The sequence below is a fragment of the Manis javanica genome, chromosome 16 (assembly GCF_040802235.1).
Source record: "Manis javanica isolate MJ-LG chromosome 16, MJ_LKY, whole genome shotgun sequence".
Classification (NCBI taxonomy): domain Eukaryota; kingdom Metazoa; phylum Chordata; class Mammalia; order Pholidota; family Manidae; genus Manis; species Manis javanica.
Window position 1 is genome coordinate 3,442,757 of NC_133171.1, and position 23,071 is coordinate 3,465,827.

General features: G+C 43.4%; 1 protein-coding gene across 1 annotated transcript in view; it reads right to left on the minus strand.

The window, feature by feature from the left end:
• SMIM13 (small integral membrane protein 13) overlaps positions 1 to 18,733 on the minus strand; it is a 36,078-nt gene extending 17,345 nt beyond the window's left edge. Inside the window, exon 1 of the mRNA XM_037011566.2 lies at positions 18,574 to 18,733. Coding sequence (XP_036867461.1) covers positions 18,574 to 18,649 — 76 coding nt within the window. The 5' untranslated portion in view covers positions 18,650 to 18,733. The remainder of the gene's footprint in view (positions 1 to 18,573) is intronic.
• Between the last annotated feature and the right edge of the window lie 4,338 nt (positions 18,734 to 23,071).

The following is a 23,071-nucleotide window of genomic DNA, read 5'->3' on the forward strand; positions in this document are numbered from 1 at the left end:
GAGAGCACAGAAGTTCTACTCTCTGGAACTGCCAAGCACCTGTCGTAGGAAAGCGGAAGAGGCTCCTGTGGGAGGAAAGAGCTCTTGCCTTCCTGGCTGCAGTGCCTGCCTCCACTGCCAAGTCCAGTGGGACTACCATGCAGGGAGGAGCCTCTGTGCTACACCCTGTAGTTGCCATTGGCAGGGCCGCCCTCTGTCTGGCCTGGCCCAATGGCGGGAGTAGCAGGTGTGCAGGACCGATGCCTGCCGAAAGAGTGGCAGGCTCGTACAGCAGTGGGGAGCCTTGGGGCTGCGTTGCCCACCAGGGGGATGGAGTGTGTGAAGCTCCTCAGAGTTCCCAACTGCTGGGCTGAATTGCCAAGATGATTTTGTCCACATGCCCCTTATCCTGAGCAGCGAACTCTGTGCAATCTTTTCCTCTTTAGCACCTTTCTTGCTGTTGGCAAGTCTTTCAAACTACCCACCCTTCTTTGTCCCAGGGGGGCCAGCTGTGGGTAGCTGTTCTCCACAAGTGGCCGGAATCTTAGTCTCTCCCAGTATTCTGCCAGTCTTTGCTTTCCAAAACCACTAATCTCCAGAGCACCAAGTAATGTGGGTTTGTGTTCCCAGGGCAGATCTGAAGGGCAGAGGGTTCAGCAGTTCTGGGCTTCTACTCCCTCTCTGCTCCGTTTCTCTTCCTCCCACATGTGGGTTGGGTTGTGGGGAGGGCCTGGGTAGTGCCGGCACGCAGCTTTGCCACTTTACCCTTTTCTGTGAGGTATTCTTTTTTCCCCAGATGTAGACAGTCTGTTCTGCAGTCCTCTGGTCTCTCTTTCAGGATTGGTTGTATTTGCTGTATTTTCATGTTCTGTGTAGGTTTGGGGAGGAGGTTTCTCCCTCACTTCTCATGCCACCATCTTTCTCCCATCTCCCAGTTGGGAGTTGATCTTAGAGATTGGAAGGGAATGGAACTCCAGTAAAAACGTCTCCTCTACTTTTTTATTAGGCCATTGGCTCCTACAGGATGGTCTCCACTTAAGGAGTCACACAAAAAAGCCATCCCTGAGCTAGATAGGCAATTCTTTTGCTGGATAAAGTCTAACTGAAACCTTCAATCTTTTTGGGATCTGCCTCAATTCTTTCAAAACCTCAACACATTGTGACCTTAACAACTGTGAACACTGTAAGAGGTCTTCAACCTCTTGAGCATAAGTAATACTTGGGGTAGGGGTGAGGTGGGATTGGTAATCTGATATGCAGACACCAGAAAACTCTTTACCTACCCTTTTCTATAGGGCATGTGTCGTGTGCCTTGCTGTGGGATTTAGTAAGAAAGAAAAGGGAAGGAGGAATAGAGAGAAAAACGATGAGGTGGGGACGTGTAGGTAAAATTGTAACATTTACAGAATATCTCGCCTGGCTTTAGTGTATTTGCATATCCTCAGGGGTGGAGAGAAGTTCATCTCCATGTCAATGGGTAATTACCTGGGCAACAGAGGACGTGTCTGAACCCGAGAGGTTAAGGGGAGGGGCTGGCTTGCTTGCTTGCTTCTTCTGGAGCAGAGAAAGATGGCCTTGGACTGCAGTTTCTAAGTAATAAACGGGTTTTAAACTTCATTTCTCCCTTTGACTGATTTTGTTTTTTAGAGGTATTTTGCCCCAGGATTTCCTCTCCCTGGACTTACATCTGGCGGCAGTCAGCAGGGTGCCTCTCAACCCAAAATCTGTCATAATGGCTGCTCCTGTGCATGGTGGGGAGGCCCCAAGGGATGCAGCAGCAGAGGGTGCTGCTTCACCTGTTATTATCCCCCCAGCTGTGGGGCTTCCAACTTGGGAACCCTGACTGGGGAATGGTCTAGAGTAAAGTACCTCCTAGAGGGGTGGGGCCTTCCCCAAAATGCCCATCACGCCTCAGGGAATGAGACACTCCTGGAATGGCTGACAGCTGCCATTAGGATAGTTTGGCCTAATCAGGGTGATTTGCCATATTTTCCCAGTAGTTGGAAAACATATGCAGAGCTCCAACAGGTACTGCAGAAATTGGGTATGAAAAACATCATCTATAATATGGACCCCCAGGGCCCTGATGAGGAGATGTTCACTACAGGAATGAGAAACCTGGTGCTGCATACAACTCCCACATCTCTCTTTGGGTCCCTAGTGAATACTCTTGCCCCCCACCTAGGGCAACCCATAAGGGAGGCTATGCGTATTTTAGCAGATCTGGGGGAGGTTGAAACAATAAGGGCACAGAAGGAAGTATGGGCCATGACTGAAAGGAGAGGTGCAAAAGGCCCCATGAAGGTCTCGAGGACCCAGATGTGGGTTGATCTGATAAAGGCTGCGGTAATGAAAGAAAAACTCGATGGGCAGCCCAGTAGAATATTGTTAGAACTGTGGCACCAATTAAAGCCAGAGCAGCAGTTCCAGCCACTGAGGTCCAGGACACAGAAACCAGAGTCAAGGCCTTATGCCCAGCCTGTGTCCCTGCAAAACTTCACTGGAGAGAGTACTCAGGATTCGCCTGGGCCATCACCCCCACAGGAGGATGACTGGGCATCGTGGTTTGACTGAGGAGGGGGTCAAAGTCCCCACCTTGGGCAACATGGTGGGGACCAGAGGCCACATGTAGAATTAGCAATTCATTGATCCCCTACGAATGTACAACATGTCCTAGTGCTGGTGGACACAGGAGCTGAGTATTCTTTGATTCGTGGCAACCCTGAGCATTTTCCCAGGGCCCCTGCTGTAATAGACGGCTATGGGGTAAGGCAATTAGAATGAAGAAAACCCAAATCTTGTTGGGTATAGGGCATTTACCCCCAAAGGAGTATACTGTGTACATTTCTCCCATCCCTGAATATGTTTTGGGGTTATATATCCTGCAGGGCCTGTGGTTACAACCACTGCAGGTGAGTTCGGACTGAGGGTACAAGTGGTAAGGCAGTTCTGAAGGGACATGCTAAATACTCACCTGTAGCTCTGCCTGTACCTCAGCAGGTGACAAATATTAAGCAGTATAAATTGCCTGGGGGTGCACAAGGAAATTGGAGAAACTCTATTAGAGTTGGAGAGAGTGGGCATCATAAAGCCGTCTCATAGTCTTTTTAATTCCCCAGTGTGGCCAGTGAGAAAGCCAGATGGCTCCAGGCATATGATTGCAGACTACACGGAACTGAATAAAGTCACACCCTCTTTGCATGCTGCTGTCCCCTATCGCAGACATTCTGGACACCCTCAGCCATGAACTCAGAACGTATCATTATGTAGACCTTGCTAATGCTTTCTTCTCTATTGACATAGCACAGGAAAGCCAGGTACAGTTTACCTTCATGTAGGAAGGCCAGCAATGGACATTCACTGTCCTTCCACAAGGATATCATCACAGTTCCACCATCTGTCATGGACTTGTAGCCCAGGACTTGGCCACATAGAGGAAACCACAAACAGTGTGGTTATATCACTACATTGATGACAATATGCTCACATCTGATTCTCTTTCAGATTTAGGAGCAGTTCCTAGACTGTTGCAACATTTACAGGAAAAAGAATGGGCTATGAACAGCACCAAGATTCAGGGACCTGGTTTGTCTGTGAAATTCTTAGGCATTGTCTGGTTTGGTAAAAGTAAAGATATTCCTAAAGCAATAACAAACAAGGCTCAGGCTTTCCCCACCCCTACCACTGTGGCAGTCTTACAAGAGTTTTGGGGTCTTTTAGGCTACTGGAGAGTGTTTATCCCACACTTGGCACAAATTCTGAAGCCCTTATACTGGTTGGTACAAAAGGCATCAGGTGGGACTGGGATGAGACATGTACAGCTGCTCTGCTTTTACTGCTGCCGAGCAGGCAGTCAAGGCCATACAGGCCTTGAATGTAATGGACTCATCAAGGCCCTGTGAACTAAATGTTCATGTAACCAGAGATGGTTATGGATGAGGTCTTTGGCAGCAACTTGAATGGACATGCCAACCTATTGGATTCTGGTCACAACTATGGAAAAGGAGCAGAGGTCTGGTACACCTTGATAGAGAAGCAACTGGCTGCTGTGTATCACACCTTGCTGGCTACGGAGCCCATTGCTGGAACAGCTCCGACCAAGGTAATAACCACCTATCATCCATTGTGGAGTGGGTAGAAGACAGGACCCAAAGTCCACGGAGTGGCGTGGCACAGATGCCTACACTGGCCAAATGGGGCGCATATTTACAGCACTGCAATTCTCCCCTTATGTGGAGAACTCCAACACTTATTGGGGCCAGTGACCTATACCAGTGGCAAGTGGGAAGAACTTGCTTTTCAGCCTCCTTTATCAGGAGGGAAAAGCCCCTATAACTGAAGATGCTTGGTACACAGAAAGCTCCAGTCGTGAGCAGTCCCCGAAGTGGAGGGCTGTGGCTTTCCATCCGAAGACTGAGACATATGGATGGAGGATGGAGAGGGGAAGAGCAGTCAATGCCCTGAGTTGCAGGCAGTATGGTTTGTGATCACCCAGGAGCCTTCCCCCATAATTGTCTGCACTGACAGCTGGGCCGTCTATCAGGGCTTGACCCTGTGACTACTGACATGTTACCATGCCAACTGGATGGTTGGTCACCAGCCCCTTTGGGGGCAAGAGTTGTGGCAAGACCTATGGGCCTCTGCTCAGACTGTTATCGTATCATGACTTGCCATTTGCCTTTGGCATCCCCAGGGAATGATGAAGCAGACATATTGGTCCAGGGGCTCTGGCTAGAAGGAAAGCCTGCCTCTGATGTGGCCCAATGACTACACCAGCGTTGGTTGCCCACGGGTCAAAAGACAATGTGGGCTGTAGCCCATAGGTGGGGCTTGCCACTGACATCTGAAGAAGTCAGCAGAGATCAGGAGTGCCTTGTGTGCTCTTAGAGGGACTTATACCGAGTCCCAAAGCAACATGGGACAATAGTAAGGAGGCCAATACCCCTTGTCAGGTGGCAAATAGACTATACTGGGCCTCTGCCCATATTAGAAGGATATCAGTATGCCATGACATGTGTGGACACAGCTACTGGACTATTGGTTGCTTTTCCTGCACATTGTGTAGATCAGCAAACCACCAACCAAGAGGGGCCTGGAGCGTCTCTTTGCAGCCTCTGGCCAGCTTCCGGTGATGGAGAGGTATCAAGGCACCCACTTTACTGGACATGCATTACAAGGATGGGTGCAGCAATTAGGAATAAAGTGGAACTTTCATGTACCATATAATCCTACTAGGGCAGGCATGATAGAGAGGTACAACGGTTTATTGAAATCTGGCCTGAGTTTGGACACCAATAGTCTACGAGGTTGGTCAGTTCGCCTATGGACAGTGCTGCGGTGTTTGAATGAGAAGCCACATAAAGGAGCTTTGAGCCCTGTGAATATGCTCATGCACCGTGCTGCCTCTCCTATACAGTTGTACGTCCAAACCAAAGAAGAGCTATTGAAGCCAGGATATGGCCATCAGAACAACATCCTGCTGCCAGCCCCTGTTGCCTTAAGCCCTGGAGACACTATTGAATGGACCTGGCCCTGGCCATTTCAACACATGGACCAGCGACAGCTGGCTCTTCTGGTATCTTGGGGGAAAGGCCTGGAAGCTGGCCTCATGTGTATTCCTGGAGTAACAGCTAAATGGCCCCCAAAGGTCATGGTAGTGTACCCAAAACATCCAGGAGGTGAGAGCATCTTATGGGAAAGTTTTGTTTTATCTTTATGGCCAGTGCATGTACCTCCCGTAGCCCTATATACTGACCCATCTGTAACTCCCACAGGGAGGGGGGTGAACGTGTCATATACTAGACCAGGATGAGATCCCATTCCTGCCACTGTTTTATCACAAGACCATTCTCTTGCATGTATCCTACCTGAGGGACAAGATTTGCCTACACTGGTGTTATTAAAACATGTATCTTATTGCCCCTAAGGCTATTTTCTCCTACAGTCCTTGTGGCCTAAATGCACCCCCTGGCTGCAGCTGCCACATGATTGCTCTGAACCCTCAGCTACTGTCTGCCTATGGAATGGACGGGCTATGGACTTAATCTGCACAAGGCTTTGTTTTGAACCTTGCTGAATCCTCTGGTTTGAGGACTGTCATGATTTTATGCTGTTGCTCTTGTTATATCATTAGTCTGGTCACAGTGCTCCAGTTTTCTCGCCCAGGGAACATTGTAGAAGAAGGGGATGAGTAGATTGTAAGGCAAGATTTCTGGAGGGGTGGCCTGTGGGTAAAATTGTAACATTTCCAGAGTATCTCGCCTGGCTTTAGTGCATTTGCATATCCTCAGGGGTGGAGAGAAGTTCATCTCCATATCATTGGGTAATTACCTGGGCAACGGAGGGTGTATCTGAATTTGAGTGTTTAAAGGGAGGGGCTGGCTTGCTTACTTGCTTCCTTCGTCCAGAGCAGAGGAGAAAGATGGCCCTGGACTGCAGTTTGTAAGCAATAAATGAGTTTTAAACTTTATTTCTCCCTTTGACTGCTTTTGGTTTTTAGAGGTATTTTGCCCCTGGATTTCCTCTCCCCAGACTTAAAGGGTGAAAGGGGAGAAAATTGTCTACAATTCTATGTGCTTGTAAATAGAAAGAGTACTGCAGCTTTCCATAGTTGAAAAGGAAGGTCTGTGCCTTGCTCCAGTCTCACACTGATAAGCACTGTATATCAGAAAAACTAGCTGGCAAAGGCAGGTGTGTTATTCTGGGATAAGCAAGAAGCCCTCACCTGGGAATGCCAATCAATTGTTAGTTCAAAGGTCAAATCTCATGAAACACACTGTACACTTCTTTTCTGTGCAAGATGCCTTGAGTGAGTGAACCATCACCAATACCACACCACAAACCCAGGGTATAGCTGTGTTAAAAACACAGGCCCAACCTGGGGTCAACACACTAGGCTTAATGCCTAACCTAACTGCAGTTTCAGATTCTCCGGAGGGTGGAATATTAAGCCCATTCAGTCTGGAATTTCCTGATCCCCAGTGAGGTGGTCTGCATAACACTCCCTGATCCCCCTGATGGTGACCTTGCCTGAAACAATCCCTGAGCATTTTTGCCCCACCCTTCTATCTATAAAAACCCTCCATTTTGTACAAATCTCTCTGCTTGCTAGAGGGGATTCTACTTGATTCATGAATCATTTAATAAAGCCAATTAGATCTTCAAATTTACGTGGATGAGTTTTGTTTTGTTAACAGTTGCAATTATGGAGTCCTCAGTTCACAAGGTACTTTATATTTCAACATCTCATTTTAACCTTCTCAATAGCCCTCTGCACTAATTAGCCTAGGAATCATTATTCCCAGTTTCTAGATAAGAAAAGAAAAGCTCAAAGTGACTCATAATCACTGAAGAAGGCCAGCTAGGCAAAATAGAACAATTAATTTAAAAAGTATATCAAATGTCTGATTTTCATGGTGAAAGTATGGCTAAAACATAAAACACTAATTTGGGAATTCAAATTTAATCTTACTACCCAAGATCTTTTTAGGCCAAAAGCCCAGGTACAGTATAACCACAAATTCTTATCTTTGTGGAATCATTCCAGTGGAGTTACACAATGTCCCCTTCATGATGGCATCTAAGTGGTTAACTAACTGGCTCAATACCAGTCTCAGCTGTACAAAGCTCTTCTTCATTTTCAATCCTACTACCTTATTTTCATGTTACCCTGAAGGCAGCTAAGGCTCACTTCTAAAAGAGTATGTCCAAGAACTCAGATGTAGGCTAAGTAAAAACAGAGCCATGCTCTTCCTACTACAATGCACACCCCTTCATAATGAACTGGGCCACACCAGAAGACAAGCTCCTGGAGATACACCATCACTGAAGCAACATAATGTTGAGCCATAAGACCTCCACATCTAAAACTCCTGTATTTGATAAATATAAGACAGTTTTAACACTGCCTTTAGGACATTTCCTCTTCTCTATTTTCTTTTCTCTTTGGCAAGCACAATATTCCCAGGGGTCCATATATTATGAATTGTAACTTTAGGGGGAAAATATGTTCCCAGCTCAGAGCAAATTACCTTTGAAGCCAAAATCAGTCAAAGGGAGAAGTCAAGTGGGAAAACCCCATTTATTGCTTACAACTTTTCATCCACTTCTGCTCACCCATGTTTATCGTGACCCATATGCAAAAAGGGACCCCACCAAACCTCTCTGGTCCAGATATGCCCTTGCTCTCCCCACCCTTATAATCATCTGTTGACATGGAAATGAACTACTTCTCTCCACCCCTTGGAAACACCTATTGATATGGAGATGCACTAAGGCCAGGAGAGAGATTCTAGAAATACTGCCATTTTATCCACACTAATGATTAAATTTTTCATCCCTATCTTCTGCCTTTCTTGAGCCCCAGGAAGGAATCTCTACCCAGTTGACCTGAAGATACCTTTCTTAAGACATTCAACAGCTCTTTCCTGACCTTCATATTTCTGTGATGGGTATTGTATCCTCTCCCCATCTCTGATGGGAAAGAGTTCCTTTTCAGCACAATTATTCTTTTAAAATATATAAAGAGCATTCACCAAGATAGATCATTAATTAGTCTCATTAAGAGTAAACCAAAAGTAAACCCTCTTAAATTTTATTATATAAAATACATTTTCTGACCATACTTCTCCTGTACTTTACCACAATGTACAAATTCTACCTTAATAAGCCCTCTTCCTCTGTTCCCTTCTCCACATTCCCAGTGCCATTCTGTATCCTAGTTCAAATCCTTATTATCTGTCAACTGAATCACCACCATCTCATATATTTCAGATGCATGTTGGAGCCTCACTGCTTGGCCATGAATCCTCAATAATTTACCTGCAACTTGGGCAAGTTAGCCTCTATGTTCCTCAGTTCCCTCTTATACAAAATGGAAATAACAACACCCACTCTTGAAGAGTCAATGTAGTAATAAAAACAATACAGGTAACATGCTAAAAGAGATGCCTGGCACATAGCAAACACTCAACACATGTTAGCCATTGTACTATCCCCTAGTCCCCAGTCTCTTCCCCTCCAGGGTAACCTCCATAAACTCAAGGCTGAGAATTTTCACATCATCAATACACAGTGTTTACATCTTTCTATTATATTGTCTCTTGAGTATAATACTGTCTTGGGTGCCTGCTTTAGCACTCCATGATCACTTCTGACCTTCCCTGTATTTACTAATTGTCTGTCATGCCCCCAAAATACAAGTTTCTTAAGGAAGGGAAATATATATGGAAAGGAAATACACAGTTTATCAATGTTTTTCACTGAGTCTTCTAAGTCTTAAAACAGTACCTGGCACAGAGTAGACATCCAAAATAAATGAACCAACCTCCATCCTGTCCACCCTTGCACACAAAAGACTACCCATAAATTTAAGGGTTTAATGACTTTCACCAATTAACATTTCAGAGCTCTAAAGATACCCACTATGTAATATACTTGCTGACAAATGTAAAAACTTGCTGGGTGTCCTTTCACAAAGATACTGAACAACCTTATTAGCCTGACATGTAAAGAACATTCCACTCACTAAGCAAAGTAATTATTCTTTTCAAGTATATAATGAACATTATCCAAAATAGATTATTAATTAGTCTCATGAAGAGTAAATCCTCTTAAATTTTATTATGCAAAATACATTTTCTGACCCTAACAAAATTAAACTAGAAATTGGTAACAAAATGATACACAGGGGAAAAAAACCAAATAGTCAGAATTTAAATAACGTATTTCTAAACAATCCATGATCCAAAAGAGAAAGCATGAATAAAACTAGAAAATAGTTAGAATTGAATGAAAATTTTTTTTAAATCAAAAGCAGTATCTGTAAAGAAATTTATTTCATTAAATTTGTGTGTGTATGGTTTTTTTTTATTTTTAAGACAATACAATTTTTTTAAGTAGGCAAAAAATCTGAACAGACAGTTGATTACATGGCTGCTGGTAATGCAAAATATTTGGCAGTTTCTTATAAAGTTACCCAAATGAAATGAAAACATGTTCTCACCAAGACTTATAATTGAATGTTAACAATAGTAATAATACTTGTAATAGCCAAAAGCTGAAACAACTCTAACACCTATCAATAAATAAATGGATAAATAAATAGTATATCCATACAATGGAGTATTATTCATGGATAAAAAGAGTAAGTTACTGATACACACAACACCACAGATGGATTTCAAAAGCATCATGCTAAGTGCATGAAGTCAAACACAAAAAAGCACACTCTGTAATTCCATTTATATCAAATTCTAGAAAAGGCAAAATTATGGCTATGGAAAGCAGTGCACTTGCTGCAGGGACTTAAGTACTGACTGACTACAAAGGACATAAAGGAACTTTCTAGAGTGAAGAAGTGTTCTGTATTCTGATTGTGGTGGTGGTCACAATACTGCACACAATTGCTAACACTCATTAAACTGTACTTTCTGTTCACACTTTTCTGTGATCAACACATTTTATCTTATTCTACAGTACCTGTGAAATGTACATTTCTCACAAGTAAAACCATATTAAAGATAGTTTAAATTTCTAAAACAAGATTTAATCTTTGAAAAATCTGCTTTTCAGACATTAAGTAATTCATATTTGTACACCTACTAAGTAATTCATATTTGTTCACCTGTACCTCAGAATGAGCTAGAGAAGCAGAGAGTCAATCTTCAGCATTCCCAGATTCTACTGCAAAGTCCTCTACTGCCTAAAGTAAGGGAGGCTGACACACTGCTCAAGTCACACAGCTAATAAGTGACAGTGCTGGTCAGCTAGATCGGCCAAAGTCCAACTCTGTTCACTAACTCCCTGACCTTGTCAGTCACAGCAGGAACATGGAACTGGGTACTAGACAAGACCTACAAATTTCAGTCTCTCCAGGGTCTGCTGAGCCAGGTTGAACGGGGGCACAACCAAGCTAGCCTCTGGAGAAGGGATGGTCTGCATACTAGACAAATAACTCCTTCTCTCTCCTCATACAGACCCACATTGGTATTTTCCGGGGACCTAAAGATCTCAAATCTCACAAACTCTTCAGACACAGAGGTAGGCCGAGTGGATGGAGGTGGCATGACTGTTACTCCATCACATTACAACCAGAAGACCAAGGCTCCAGCCCCTACCGTTGCCGTTTACTTCAAACTTTCACCAACCTCTAATGCTAACCTGCTAACTGGTTTCCTTGCTTCTAGCCTTCCACTCTACACACACTGTAGCTTAAGTGAAATTCTAAGTTCCCACTAAAAACTCTTAGACTATTGCCTATAAGAAAGCATAAACTCTGCAGGTAATGTGACTGAAGTGCCACAGCCCTGATGCCTCCTGCCCCATCTATAACCTCATCCTAACCAATTCTTTAAGGGCTGAAAATTCATTCATTTATTCACTCATTTAAATATTTCTCAAGCACTTACTATGTTACAAATACCATCCCTACTGCAACATCCTTGTCCAATGATAACGAAGAATGACAGGAAAATCTAAAGCAACCTAATCGGAAAGAGGGCATGTGTGGAAGGCTGGTATCATAGATTGGGGAGGCCTCGCTGACAACTAGAATGACAGTATTGCCATTTTACTGAGATGGCAAAGTTGCAAGAAAAGCCCAAGAGTGACTTTAGATATGGTAAGTTTGAAATGCTCACTATACTCTTAGTTCCATAGTTTTTATAACCCAATCCCCAACCCCTCCCCAGATGGTCAGGGGGTAGAGCTGAAACTTCCCACCCACTAAGCATGTTTGGTCTTTCGTATGACCAGCCGCTATCCTGAAATTATCTAGGCAGCCCCCTCCCAGCCAAAACACAGGTGTGGTCACAGGGCTTGCTATGAAAAACAAAAGGGCTTCTAGCACCTCCCTGATCCAGGATTCCAGGAGCTTAGGGAGCCCAGTGCCAGAAACCAAAGATCAAAAACATTTTTATTATCCCACAGAAATGAACTCAGCACTTGTTAACTATTCTTGGAGACCTGGGCAAAGAAAACACTTGTATCCATTTGAAAGGAAGGTGGTAACGGGGAATGGATATACACTCTCAAGCTGATGAATTTCATGTAAAAGGACAGTGAACCTACATTACAGACCTTTTCTTAAGACTCTTGCAATTTGTTGTTGAAAGTGACGACCAGACTTTATCATCTTCCTGAACTTGTAATTCAGTGGTAGAACCAGGTTTTAGTTATCTTTGTTTCTCAGAACACCCATACTTACAAGAGATGCTCAAGTATCTAGTGGATGAGTGGGTGGATGACATATGGCTCAATGACTGGGAATGAATGAGGAAGATAAAAAAATGCCTACAGTTTTGCGCATAAACTGAAAGCAAGGAGTTGTTTTGGGTAGATTCTGAGCCCTGTGAAAAAACAGGAAAAGGAGTAGAACCATGTTTGTAAAACTGGAGCTCAGAAGCCTAGGTTTTACTGGAATTACCTTGTGAATATCTTCAGTTCTGGCGTAGAAGACCCTCAAGAGCAGGGACTATGCTTTAATTTTTGGACACCCATGACCTCCACCATGGCCCCTGGTAATAAGATCTCACTAAGTGTGTTCTACTGAGAAATATAAGGATTATCTATCAAGAGAGCCCTGGTTTGTCCTGTTAATCTTAAAAATAAAAGTCAGTTATTTTACCAGCAAAAAGGGGTTTATTTGAGCAAAGCAGAGAATGATAATCTGGAACAAGCCAGGTACTGCAGAACCATGGGCATGTTTGGAGAACAAAGGAGAGGAACTTTTTTACAGAGGAAGGCGCTTAGTTGGGAGGGCTATTCCAAGCAAGAGTCCACTGGAGGAAAGTGGAGTCCCAAGTATGGTGGCTTCTCACTGGCTGCACCGTGAGAGTCTCCCATTGGCGGGGCTCTAACGGGGAGGTGGAAAGCGGAAACCTCCTAACCCAGCTAAAGCAGTACGGTGGCCACCTCTTCTGATGAGGTCCAAGGTTGAGGAGTGGTGGGTGAGAGCTTCCCCAGCAGGCCTCCCAACACCATGTCAGGGAGGTTTCCCTAAATTAATTTTCACAGTGCCACACCTAAGACTTACTTGTAGTGGGAGTTTAATAATTTATCTTGAGGAATCTTTCTTCATTCCTTCTTCAAATATACTGAGGTCCTACTACACTCCAGGCACTACTTAAGGATCCAGGGATAGAGCAGTGAACAAGCCAAAGTCCCTGCCTTCATGGAGTCTGCACTCTAATTGGGGGAAACAAACACATCAAACAGCTCATTTCAGACAGAGCTCACTGCTCTGGAAACTGAGGCTCAAAGAGATAAACAGTGACTGGATGGGCTACCCTGGGAGGGCAGTGCAGGGCTCTCGGGGACAACAGCTGATGTGAAGCCTGAGTGAAGAGGACCCTACCACAAGGAGAGCCAAATGAAGTCAGGCAAAGGGCAAAGGCCCTGAGGAGAGTCGGCCTCCTAGTGGAACACTAGGGAGGGAGCGGAGGAGGTGGGTGGAGAGGCAGGCGGCTACATCACGTAGATGCTTGCAGGCCCCAGTAAGAAATCTGGATTGTATTCCAAGAGAAATGGGGAGCCATTATAGGACAGGCTTTAAGCAAGGGTGACATTTTTAAGAGTAACAACTGATTTAGCAGAGATAAGGACTCAAAAATCTGGATGGCAGGACAGGGGGATACCAACTAGAGTCAAAATTCAATCAAGAATCACAGGAAAAAATCAGGACTTGGGATGGGAAGAGAGGGGGCAGTAGGGAAGAAAAGAGGGTTTGGCTGATCGTCTGTTTACAGTGTTGGCATGCAGGCAGCCGAGTTTTTAATACCTAAGCAAAAAATGAGACTATTTTTCTCCAGAGAGATGGACTACTCTGAGAGTAAACCTCTAGATACTAATAACTGGGGATCCACTAGAGAAGAAGCCAACTTACTGCCCCACCACGTTGCGGTGAGCCCAGAGCTGACATCTGAATTTATCACCAGCTTTTACTACCTGACCCTTAAATATGATTAGAGAACAGGTCACTAGACATTTGCAGAAAATCTCCAATCACAAAAGGAGTGCAAAGCAAGCAAGCAAAAAGATATTACTACACAAACAGAATACATGCTGAAGAAAAATAATCAGACGACAAAGAAGAAGCTCTGAAATTAGAAATTGGATAGCTAAAATAAAAACCTAAAAGATAGAAAACCCAACAAACACGTTTCCCAGTAGAGAAATGAGGAAGACAGAAAGTAGTAGATAAGATAAAATTAAAAAATCAGTCCATGAGGCCAACATCAAACTAACTGAAGTTTCAGAAAGAATGAAGAATATGGAGGGCAGAAAATTATCAGACTCCTTAGAAAATTTTTCCCAGAACAAATCTGAATCCAAAGGGCCCAGAGCAATGAAAGAAACATACCAAGGCATACTGTTATGACAATTCAGAATAACAATGATTTTTTTAAAACTATTCAGAAAGCATATAGAAAGAGAAACCACATCACATGTAAGGACAAGGAAACAAAAAGCATTAGATTTCTCAAAATCAGGGCTAGGAAGTTAATAATCAATGAGTAATAATTTTTAAATTCTAGATGAAAATTATATGCAACCTGACATCTATTCAGATTATTATCAAATACAAAGGTATAAAGTAAAATAAATAAAAAGACATTCAGGCATGCGTTAGCTCAAACAAGTACTTTCCATGCATTCTTTCATAGAAAGTTACCAGAAAATGTGCTCCTGTAAAACAAAAGTGTAAACTAAGATTGATTACACAATATGAGATCCAGAAAACTGGGTTTGCAGCAGAGAAAGTTAAGGATAGGATGAGAATGAAAGCTGTTGAGAAGGTAAGGGGTCTCTGGGACTGGGTAGAAGAGTTGGGGAGGCAGGGGATCTGGAAATGAGAGGAACCATTCCTTTGAATACATAGGACATATTATCAATGGGTGTGTGTAAGAGATGAAACAGAGAGGCTGGGAGAGGAATAACAATGTGTACATACAAAAAAGTAATACTAGGTAAATTAAAAATGCAATTATGAACTTTAAGTAAAATGGAAAACCACATAAAAAAGAATTGTAGTCTTATTACACTATTTGACCAGCAGGGACCATTTATCCAATTGAATTACAAATCTTGACTCTCAAATTAGTCAAAAGTTGTCATTATTAATGACACGCAAGGACAGAAATGGAGACTCTATCATGGTTAATAAGTAATGTCTAAAACTGCAAAATCAAGAAAAAGCTATGAATAAATAATTTAGGAATATGGAAGTAAATAACTGGCAGAAGCAGTGTAACTGAAGGTTGAAGGGAACTTTTTAATGTCTTTTAGTACTACTGACTTTTGAAACTTTCTTTCATTAATAACTTTCATGAAAGCACTGCCTTAATAAGAGTCTAACTAGTATGTGAGAAGTATATTATAAAAAGAAAGGGTGGGGCAGAGGGAGGGCTGTGCAACACAGAGAAGACAAGCAGTGACTCTACAGCATCTTACTATGCTGATGGACAGACACTATAATGGGGGGGGACTTGATAATGGGGGGAGTCTAGTAACCATAATGTTGCTCATGTAATTGTACATTAATGATACCAAAATAAAATAAAATAAAATAAAATAAAAAAGACAGGGTGGAAAACACTAGTTAGGAAACTAAGGCAAGCCAAAGATGACGATGGTGATGGTGGTGCTGAGAGACATGGAGAAGAGAACATATTTCAGATTTTTTAAGGGATAAAACTGAACAGACTTCCAAATGGAGTTAATAACTAGAAAGGGAGAGGGGTGGGGAGTAAAGGAAAGGTCGAAACCAAGGATGACATCCATGTCCTTGGCTGCTGGGAACATCTGAGATGGGAAGAGGGGAAGGGAGGAACCAGGTGGTAGAAACCAAGAGTTCTGTTTTAGCTATACTAAGTTTGAGATGCTTATTTATCAAGAAAAAAAAATGGATGCAGAAGCCTGGGGTGCAGGAGAGAAGCAAGAGCTGGAGATATCAGTTTAAGTCAGTCACAGTTAATATTTAAATTTCTAGGTCTGGTAAGATACCACAGAGAGAGAACAGAGGAAAGATAAAGTAGAACCATATGTATTTGTATCATATTACAGAAATATAATAGAAAATAACACGTATCTCATAAAGAACAAGGAAGTACTTAAAATTTTTATTTCAGAAATAAGAGAGATGAGAAGTGTATTATATGTATATATGAACTGATATATGTAATTTATATACTTAAGAATGTACTGGTTATAATTTAACATTTATTTTCCATTGTAGATAGTGATCAAGAAAGAAATTCTAGGGAAGGAAAAGCCAGGAAAAGTTTATTAGTCACTATAGTTGGAAGAACACCATGAAAGTACAGTGCACAAAAGCCCAAAGAAATGCTCCGTTGAAGGAATACTCACCTGCACAGAATGAGTACGAGAGGTTAAGTACAATTAGGACAACAAGTGACCAAGGACTTGGCAATATGGAGAACATCCATCCGTTACTGACCTTAACAAAGGCTGCTTCAGTGAATGGTGGGAGTGGAAAATATTTTAGAATGCGTCAGAGGCAAGAAAGTAGGCACAACCAACAGAACAGGAGAAGGAAAACCTTCCTAGGAACCTGAAATTTGAAAACGAAACTTGACTGTGAAAGAGCTGGTCGGAGTTCTAAAACAAACTAGGCTGAGTTTCTTGGGGCAGACCTGTGTCACAGATTTCTAATTCCCAACGTGATGGTATTTGGACATACAGACTTTAAAGAGTTAATGAAGGCTAAATGAATTCATAAGCACGAGGCCCTAATCCAATATGACAGGGGTCCTTGTAAGAGGAGATGAGGACACAGACACCACAGAGGGAAGACCATATGAAGACACAGGAAGAAGATGGCCACCTACAAGCCAAGGAGAGGCCTCAGAAGAAATCAATACTGCTGACACTTTGATCTCAGATTTCTTGCCTCCAAAACTGTGAGAAAATAAATTTCTGTTGTTTCACGCCTGTTGTATTTTATTACGGCAGGTCCAGTAAATTAACACAATGCCCTAGTTTCTCTCTCAAATCTAGGGGGATCCCTCCCTCCAAGCCCCAGGCCCATCCTAGTCAAAACATGAAGCTACCCCATCATTAGCTCTCCCAACAAAGTGTGCTCGGATTACTTCTTCATACAGCTCTTAGTTCTTGACCATTCCAGTCAAAATAAGGTGTTCTTTTATTACCACACCTCAGCTCTCATTCCATGTTTTCTGAAACCACAGGCAGGACACTTTTAGAAAAAATGATTAAGATTAAAATGAAGTAGCTACTGGTAGTTGAGAGAGCAAGTCTGATGTACGTAATAATTAGGAATTTTGATGCCCCAGGGACAAGTCTGGCAAATATCTTATCCAAGGTGTATGGTCTATATGTCACAACCTCATCTCCAGGTATCTTGCATCTTCAAATCAGAAAAGGAAACATATGCTTTCCTCCTTCCTCACATCCAAACAAATCACAGAGATCTGGTTTCCTTTCTTCAAGAATCTTAAACATCTACAATTAGCCCCAAATCCTTACATCACAAGCAGGAAATTGAGAAAGGCTTTTCAATTGTTTTATCATCATTAAGAGAACAGCTGTAAATTAGAAGCTTTAACTCCAGTTGTGCCTTAGTAAAGCAAGAAAATTAAAAATATACATACAGGTATATAAATACAAATATCTACATATGCATAAGTAGAAGTGGAATCACATTCTCCAAACACGTCTGATACTGAGCATTTACTACATTAATCATGTAATGAAAAAGCCTTGTAGTATTTATTATGAATTCTGACCAATTTATTGCATCAACCTGAACCCAAACTTGAATACTGTAATTACAAAAAAATAAACCGACATTTGGTTCCAAATACTGCCCAATTTTTCTCAATTGTTCCCCACTTTGCTGAGATCTGCAGATATCAGTTATTGTAAATAAAGAAATAAAAAAGATCTAATATGGCCTTGAGAAGTTTTACGTCTTCCCATTCCAAGAAGGAAAAAACTCACAGCAAACAAAATAGCACCACTACTACAGAACTAAGAGTTAGGTGACCTGACATTGCAAGTTTAATACAAGCCGGTGTTTTTAGGTTCTGCCTACTCCCAACATTTATTTCTGTTCGGAATGAAGTGTAAGGCTGAACTAGAAATAAACAAGAGGATTTCACGTGTGCTGTAAATCCAACTCTGTCCCTATCCCCGATCAAATGGAGGTAGTGAAACTTCTCATTATCATTAGGGTCAGAACCTGTAAAAAAGAAAAAGGAGTAACCAATCACTTCACCTTCGAATACAGGCCAAGGTTAAAATCTGGGCAGACTGTGGTAAGAATGGCAATCAAGAGCAGACGGTGCCGGTGAAGCAATATATCTGGTTTAACCCCGAATAAGATGCCCAGCCCTGGATCCTGTTCTTTCTCCAGGATGCCAGGAGGCCTGTCAAGGGTCAAGGGTACATCTCCTCTGAGCTCACCCCTGAGAGGCAAGTGGACAACAGATGACTTTAAGACACTTGTCCATCTACGCTTTTAAAAAGAATACAGAACAAACAATTCAGCAACACGAGTCGAGGCGGCGTGTGTGCCGCGGGGTGTAACTGCCCCACGGCGAGTGCCCCACTCACCGCACACCATCAGCAGCAGGACGATCAGCAGAGTGGCCACGAACACTAGCAGAGTCAGCCCGACGTTGTGCCACATCTTGGGGGCTGGAGGGCAGACGGCTCGGGGCGGCGGGCCGGCGGGCGCGGGCAGGCGGGCGGGCGTCCTGGGCTTCAGCGGCGGGCACCGGGCGCGGCGCGGCGCCGGGGCGGCATGGGCAGCGGGCGCCCCTCGGCAGCGCCCCCAGGGGGCGGGGCGGAGCGGGGGCGGGCACCGCGGCGGGCCGTCGCGACCGAACCCCCTTTCCTCCCCGGCCGACGAGCGCGGGCCGGAGGCGGGACGCAGAACGCCCCTACCCCCTCATCGTTCCGGGGAGCCGGGGACGCGGCGACAGGAGACCCCAGCGGCAGCCGGATGTGCTTCCATGGCGGCCGCAGAGCGCCCGCGGACGGGAGAGGGGCGAGCTCAGGCACACGCGGCGGCCACCCGGCCCTGGTCGACGCCCGCCCTAGGAGCCCTCGGCCCCGGGGAGCCGCAGGTACCGACTTCCTGCGGCGGCTCCGCGGCCCCAGACCTCCAACCCCTGCGGCAGCTCATCTCCGATCACCCCCACCGCTCGCCGCCTCCGCTGCGCGGAGGCCGCTGGGAAATGGTGTGCAGAGCCCGACGGAGGCTCGTCGAGGCCGCTGGGAGGGGACTGCAACTCCCAGAATGCATCGCGACCCAGCCGCTGGGTTTCCCCCTCCCACTCGACCCTGCTGCCTTGGTCTTTCTCAAGCCACAACCCGTCTCTACTGCGGCTTGGTATGCAGCGCAGAGTGATTTTAACCGTTATTCCACATACAAAGTCGTTTTGTTTAAAGACATGATCGACGAAAAGAGAACAAAGGGGAGGCAGCTGTCTGGTAAACTGGTTGTAGTTTATCAGGCAGGGTTATCAACAGGGTTGAACCAAGCCCCGTTGCTGGGAACTATGGATGGATACTTGGGACTTTGAGGAAATACTGCATCCGTGCCAAAGACCGGCCGCAGGCACGGAATCTCACTTTTTCCTCTGACACCGATGTTGTTCTGTACGTTTTCATAGGTAGTGTATTCCAGAAATGGTCCCCGAGGGACTTAAGGACTTATGTTTGCCCGTAATTCACCTGAGTTTTAAATTCAGATAAGTTGCTCCCTTGAGACGAAGCGACAGATGACCTGCAGTTGCAAATTTTGCCGCACTTGTAAAACAAGACACTGTAATAATCTCAAGTACTTTATCTCTACCTGAAATTAAAACTACTCAATTCCACCAGATTACATTTTTCGTTGCAGAGGTGCCTCCAGAAGAGAAGAGAAATGCATAGCTCTCTTTTCAAAGGAACCAGATGTAACCTTTACGTTTTCCTGTAACTTGCTTGCTCCTTGCAGTACTTTACGTTCTACAAATTCCTTTCTTCTGTCTCCAAAAACAAGGAAACAATATCTGAGCAGCAGTCCTTTGACTTAATAAATATATTTTTGCCATACCCAGCTGCCCCACTCTATGAAGTATATTCCCCAAACAGCAGTATTATGAGCAAACACTGTATATGAAAATACATTAAGGGACCATGATTTTGCAAATTTAATTCCGGGTTCTTAGAGAATGAATCCTGTGCAATTATGATACATTTACCAAAAAAAAAAATGCATTGATTTTGTTTTCGTAGATGGGTCAGTTCTTTTTGCATAAATAAAACACGTTTTTTATCAAAAAATCCAGTTTAACAGTTGAACACAGAAGAACTGGAAGAATTTAAAGGCTTTTATCTTCTCTTTCATTCATGTATATTAAATACCTAATAGATACCAGGCACTGTTCTAAGTGCTGGGGACACAGCAGTGAACAAGACAGCCGTGTTTATAGTCAACATGATTATGCTTGGAAGACACAGTTAATAAGCATAAATAGAGAAATCTCATGAACAGCTAATTCCTATAAAGAAAAAAGAAGGACAGTGTGAAAAGATTATTCTGGATTGGAGTGATCAGGGAAGGCCTACCTGAGAAAGTGACTTTCTGTCTGAGGCCTGAATGACAAGAAGGATCCAGCTAATGGGAAGACTGTACCACATAACAGGAGTGCAAAGGCCACAAGAAGTGAACAACTTAGCCATTTCTCTAAGCCTTGGTAGTATTTTTCAAACCTGGATGCACATTTCAAATCACCGAGGAATTTTTTTTAATTACAAATGGCCAGACCAAAGGAGTCAGAATCTCTAGAAGTCAGTCAAATGCACAGTAGTTTTTGAAGGCTCTTAAGTGATTCTCATATGCACCCATAGTTAATCATTGCTCTAAAGCAGTGGTTCTCAAAGAATGGTTTCTGGACCTGCAGCGTCAGCATCACCTGGGAACTTGTTAAAAATGCAGGTCCCAGGCCCCACCCCAGGTCTGTCCTATCCAAAACTCTGGAGTAATCCAAGTAAAAGATGATGTCTTGGATTAGAGTAGTAATCAATATAATCAGTGAAAAGTGAACAGATTTGGGATAAATATTAGAATCATCAGGATTAGCTAATAAATTTAGATGTGAAGATAGGTGAGGAAAAGAAAAAAATGACTCCCAGGTTTGTAGCTTAAGCTAGATGAATGGCAGTGCCATTTTCTGATGTTAGGGTCCAGGCTTCGGAGGCTTCCCCAGAGAACAAACTACACAGGCATAGAGATGTAAATTCAAGCAGTCTTTATTCAGCTAGCTAGCTGAGGTCCAAGTCAGCCCGATGCAGCGGGTCTCAACAAGGACCCCGAGCACTCAGAGCCAAGGGTTTATATAGCAATTTCAAAGCACTTAACTCATAGCAATTTTCTATAACTATACATTATTCTTGCAAGACATATATCCTGGGGTTAAGCAAGGGCAGGGTAAGACTACTCCTCAATGGTTAGGGAGGTTCTGCACGATAAGCTTGGTATGTAAGATTTACTGACCAAGGTTAGCTGACCAAGGGTCACAGCTGCCCACCACCCGGTGCTCATGATTAACTTGTTTTTCAAGGCCTTACCCAGACCCAGGTTGTTTTTTTTTTTCTTCTTCCTGAGTCACACCCTCAGAAAATGGTTTCTAGGTTTCTAAGATGGCTATGCTTATGCTAATTTACTAATCTTACTAATGCTTAGATTCTACATTTCCCCACTTTCCTTTGACCATTCCAGTCATGGAATGTTTGTTTCTTCCTGCTGTGTGAGTGAATGATACTGCGGTCTCAGCATTAGCACCTGAACAGCACTCACTCTTTCCCTAACAAAGGCTATTAGCCGGTTTAAGATACAGGGACCTAAAGTGAGAAGCAGTATAAAAATAAGCAAGGGCCCTGCCAGGGTGGATATCAGGGTTGTAAACCATGGGGATTTAGTAAACTAGGATTCAAACAGCCCTTGGCTGGCCTCTCGCTCTCTCTTCCTTTGATCTGGTCTCTCTCTAAGTTTAGACATTGAATCTCTTACTATTCCGGAATGGTCTGCTGTTAAGGTTTAGCTAAGTTTTATTAGTTCTTTTTCCTGACTCTTAATGCTCTCTGCACTCCTTTACACTGAAATAGGCAAGATTGTGCAACCATCTCCCCCACAATGCTTTAGGAATTCCTATCTTTACAAACAATCCTTAAATATCCAGGTGAAAGAGGTTTTGATGAGGGCAAAGTCACACAGCCAGAAACCAGTCTCCTAATACTCAAAAGTTTGAGATCTTTTCCATTAAGCCACGCTGCCATTTGTCTTATGATTTGCTCTATTAGCATAGATCATTTTTCCAAAGATGAATTCTGTAAGGGTTTTCAAGAGTAAGGTCTTGAGGTTGCTCTTAAGTCACAGTTACTTCTGGAGTCCCTATTGTTTTCATCCCTGTGTAGAAATGCCCTGCTCCCTCCTTTCCGACCACCTCAATCCTACTTATCCTGCAGTCCATCCAATTTCTTCCTCAGTGAGACCCCCCAGATTCCTGCTGACCTTCTCTGTGTAGCTCCTCCAAGCTAATGGTTCTCAGCTTTACTTGTACATTGGAATTACCTAGGAAGCTTTAAAAACAGATTCCCAGCTTTAATGCCAGACATATTGAAGGTTGGGATCGGGGAGCAGGGTTGGGGGGAGCTATAGAGGATCTGCAATTATTTAATATCCTCCAGGTTTTGATGAAGTCAGTTTGGAGAAACACTAGTGCAAACTGTATTTAGAAGTTAATTAGGTACCTATCTTGTGCTATTCCTTGGATTGTTTTATATTTTTATTTAGTATTTAACTCATGCATATTATTTGGTATTTTACACATATGCATATGTATATATAAATACACACCATATTTGTATGTATATATGTAAACTATAGTATTTACATAGGCCTATACATATGTTAAATACTGAATAATATGCATATGTATATGTGAAATGCATACATTATAACTTGTTCCCCAAATCTGATTCTTAGAAGGGAACACTCACCCCTCCCCTAATTTCCTTCCATAAGGGAGGAAGCTCAGTTGGTAATAATATGTCTGGTCTC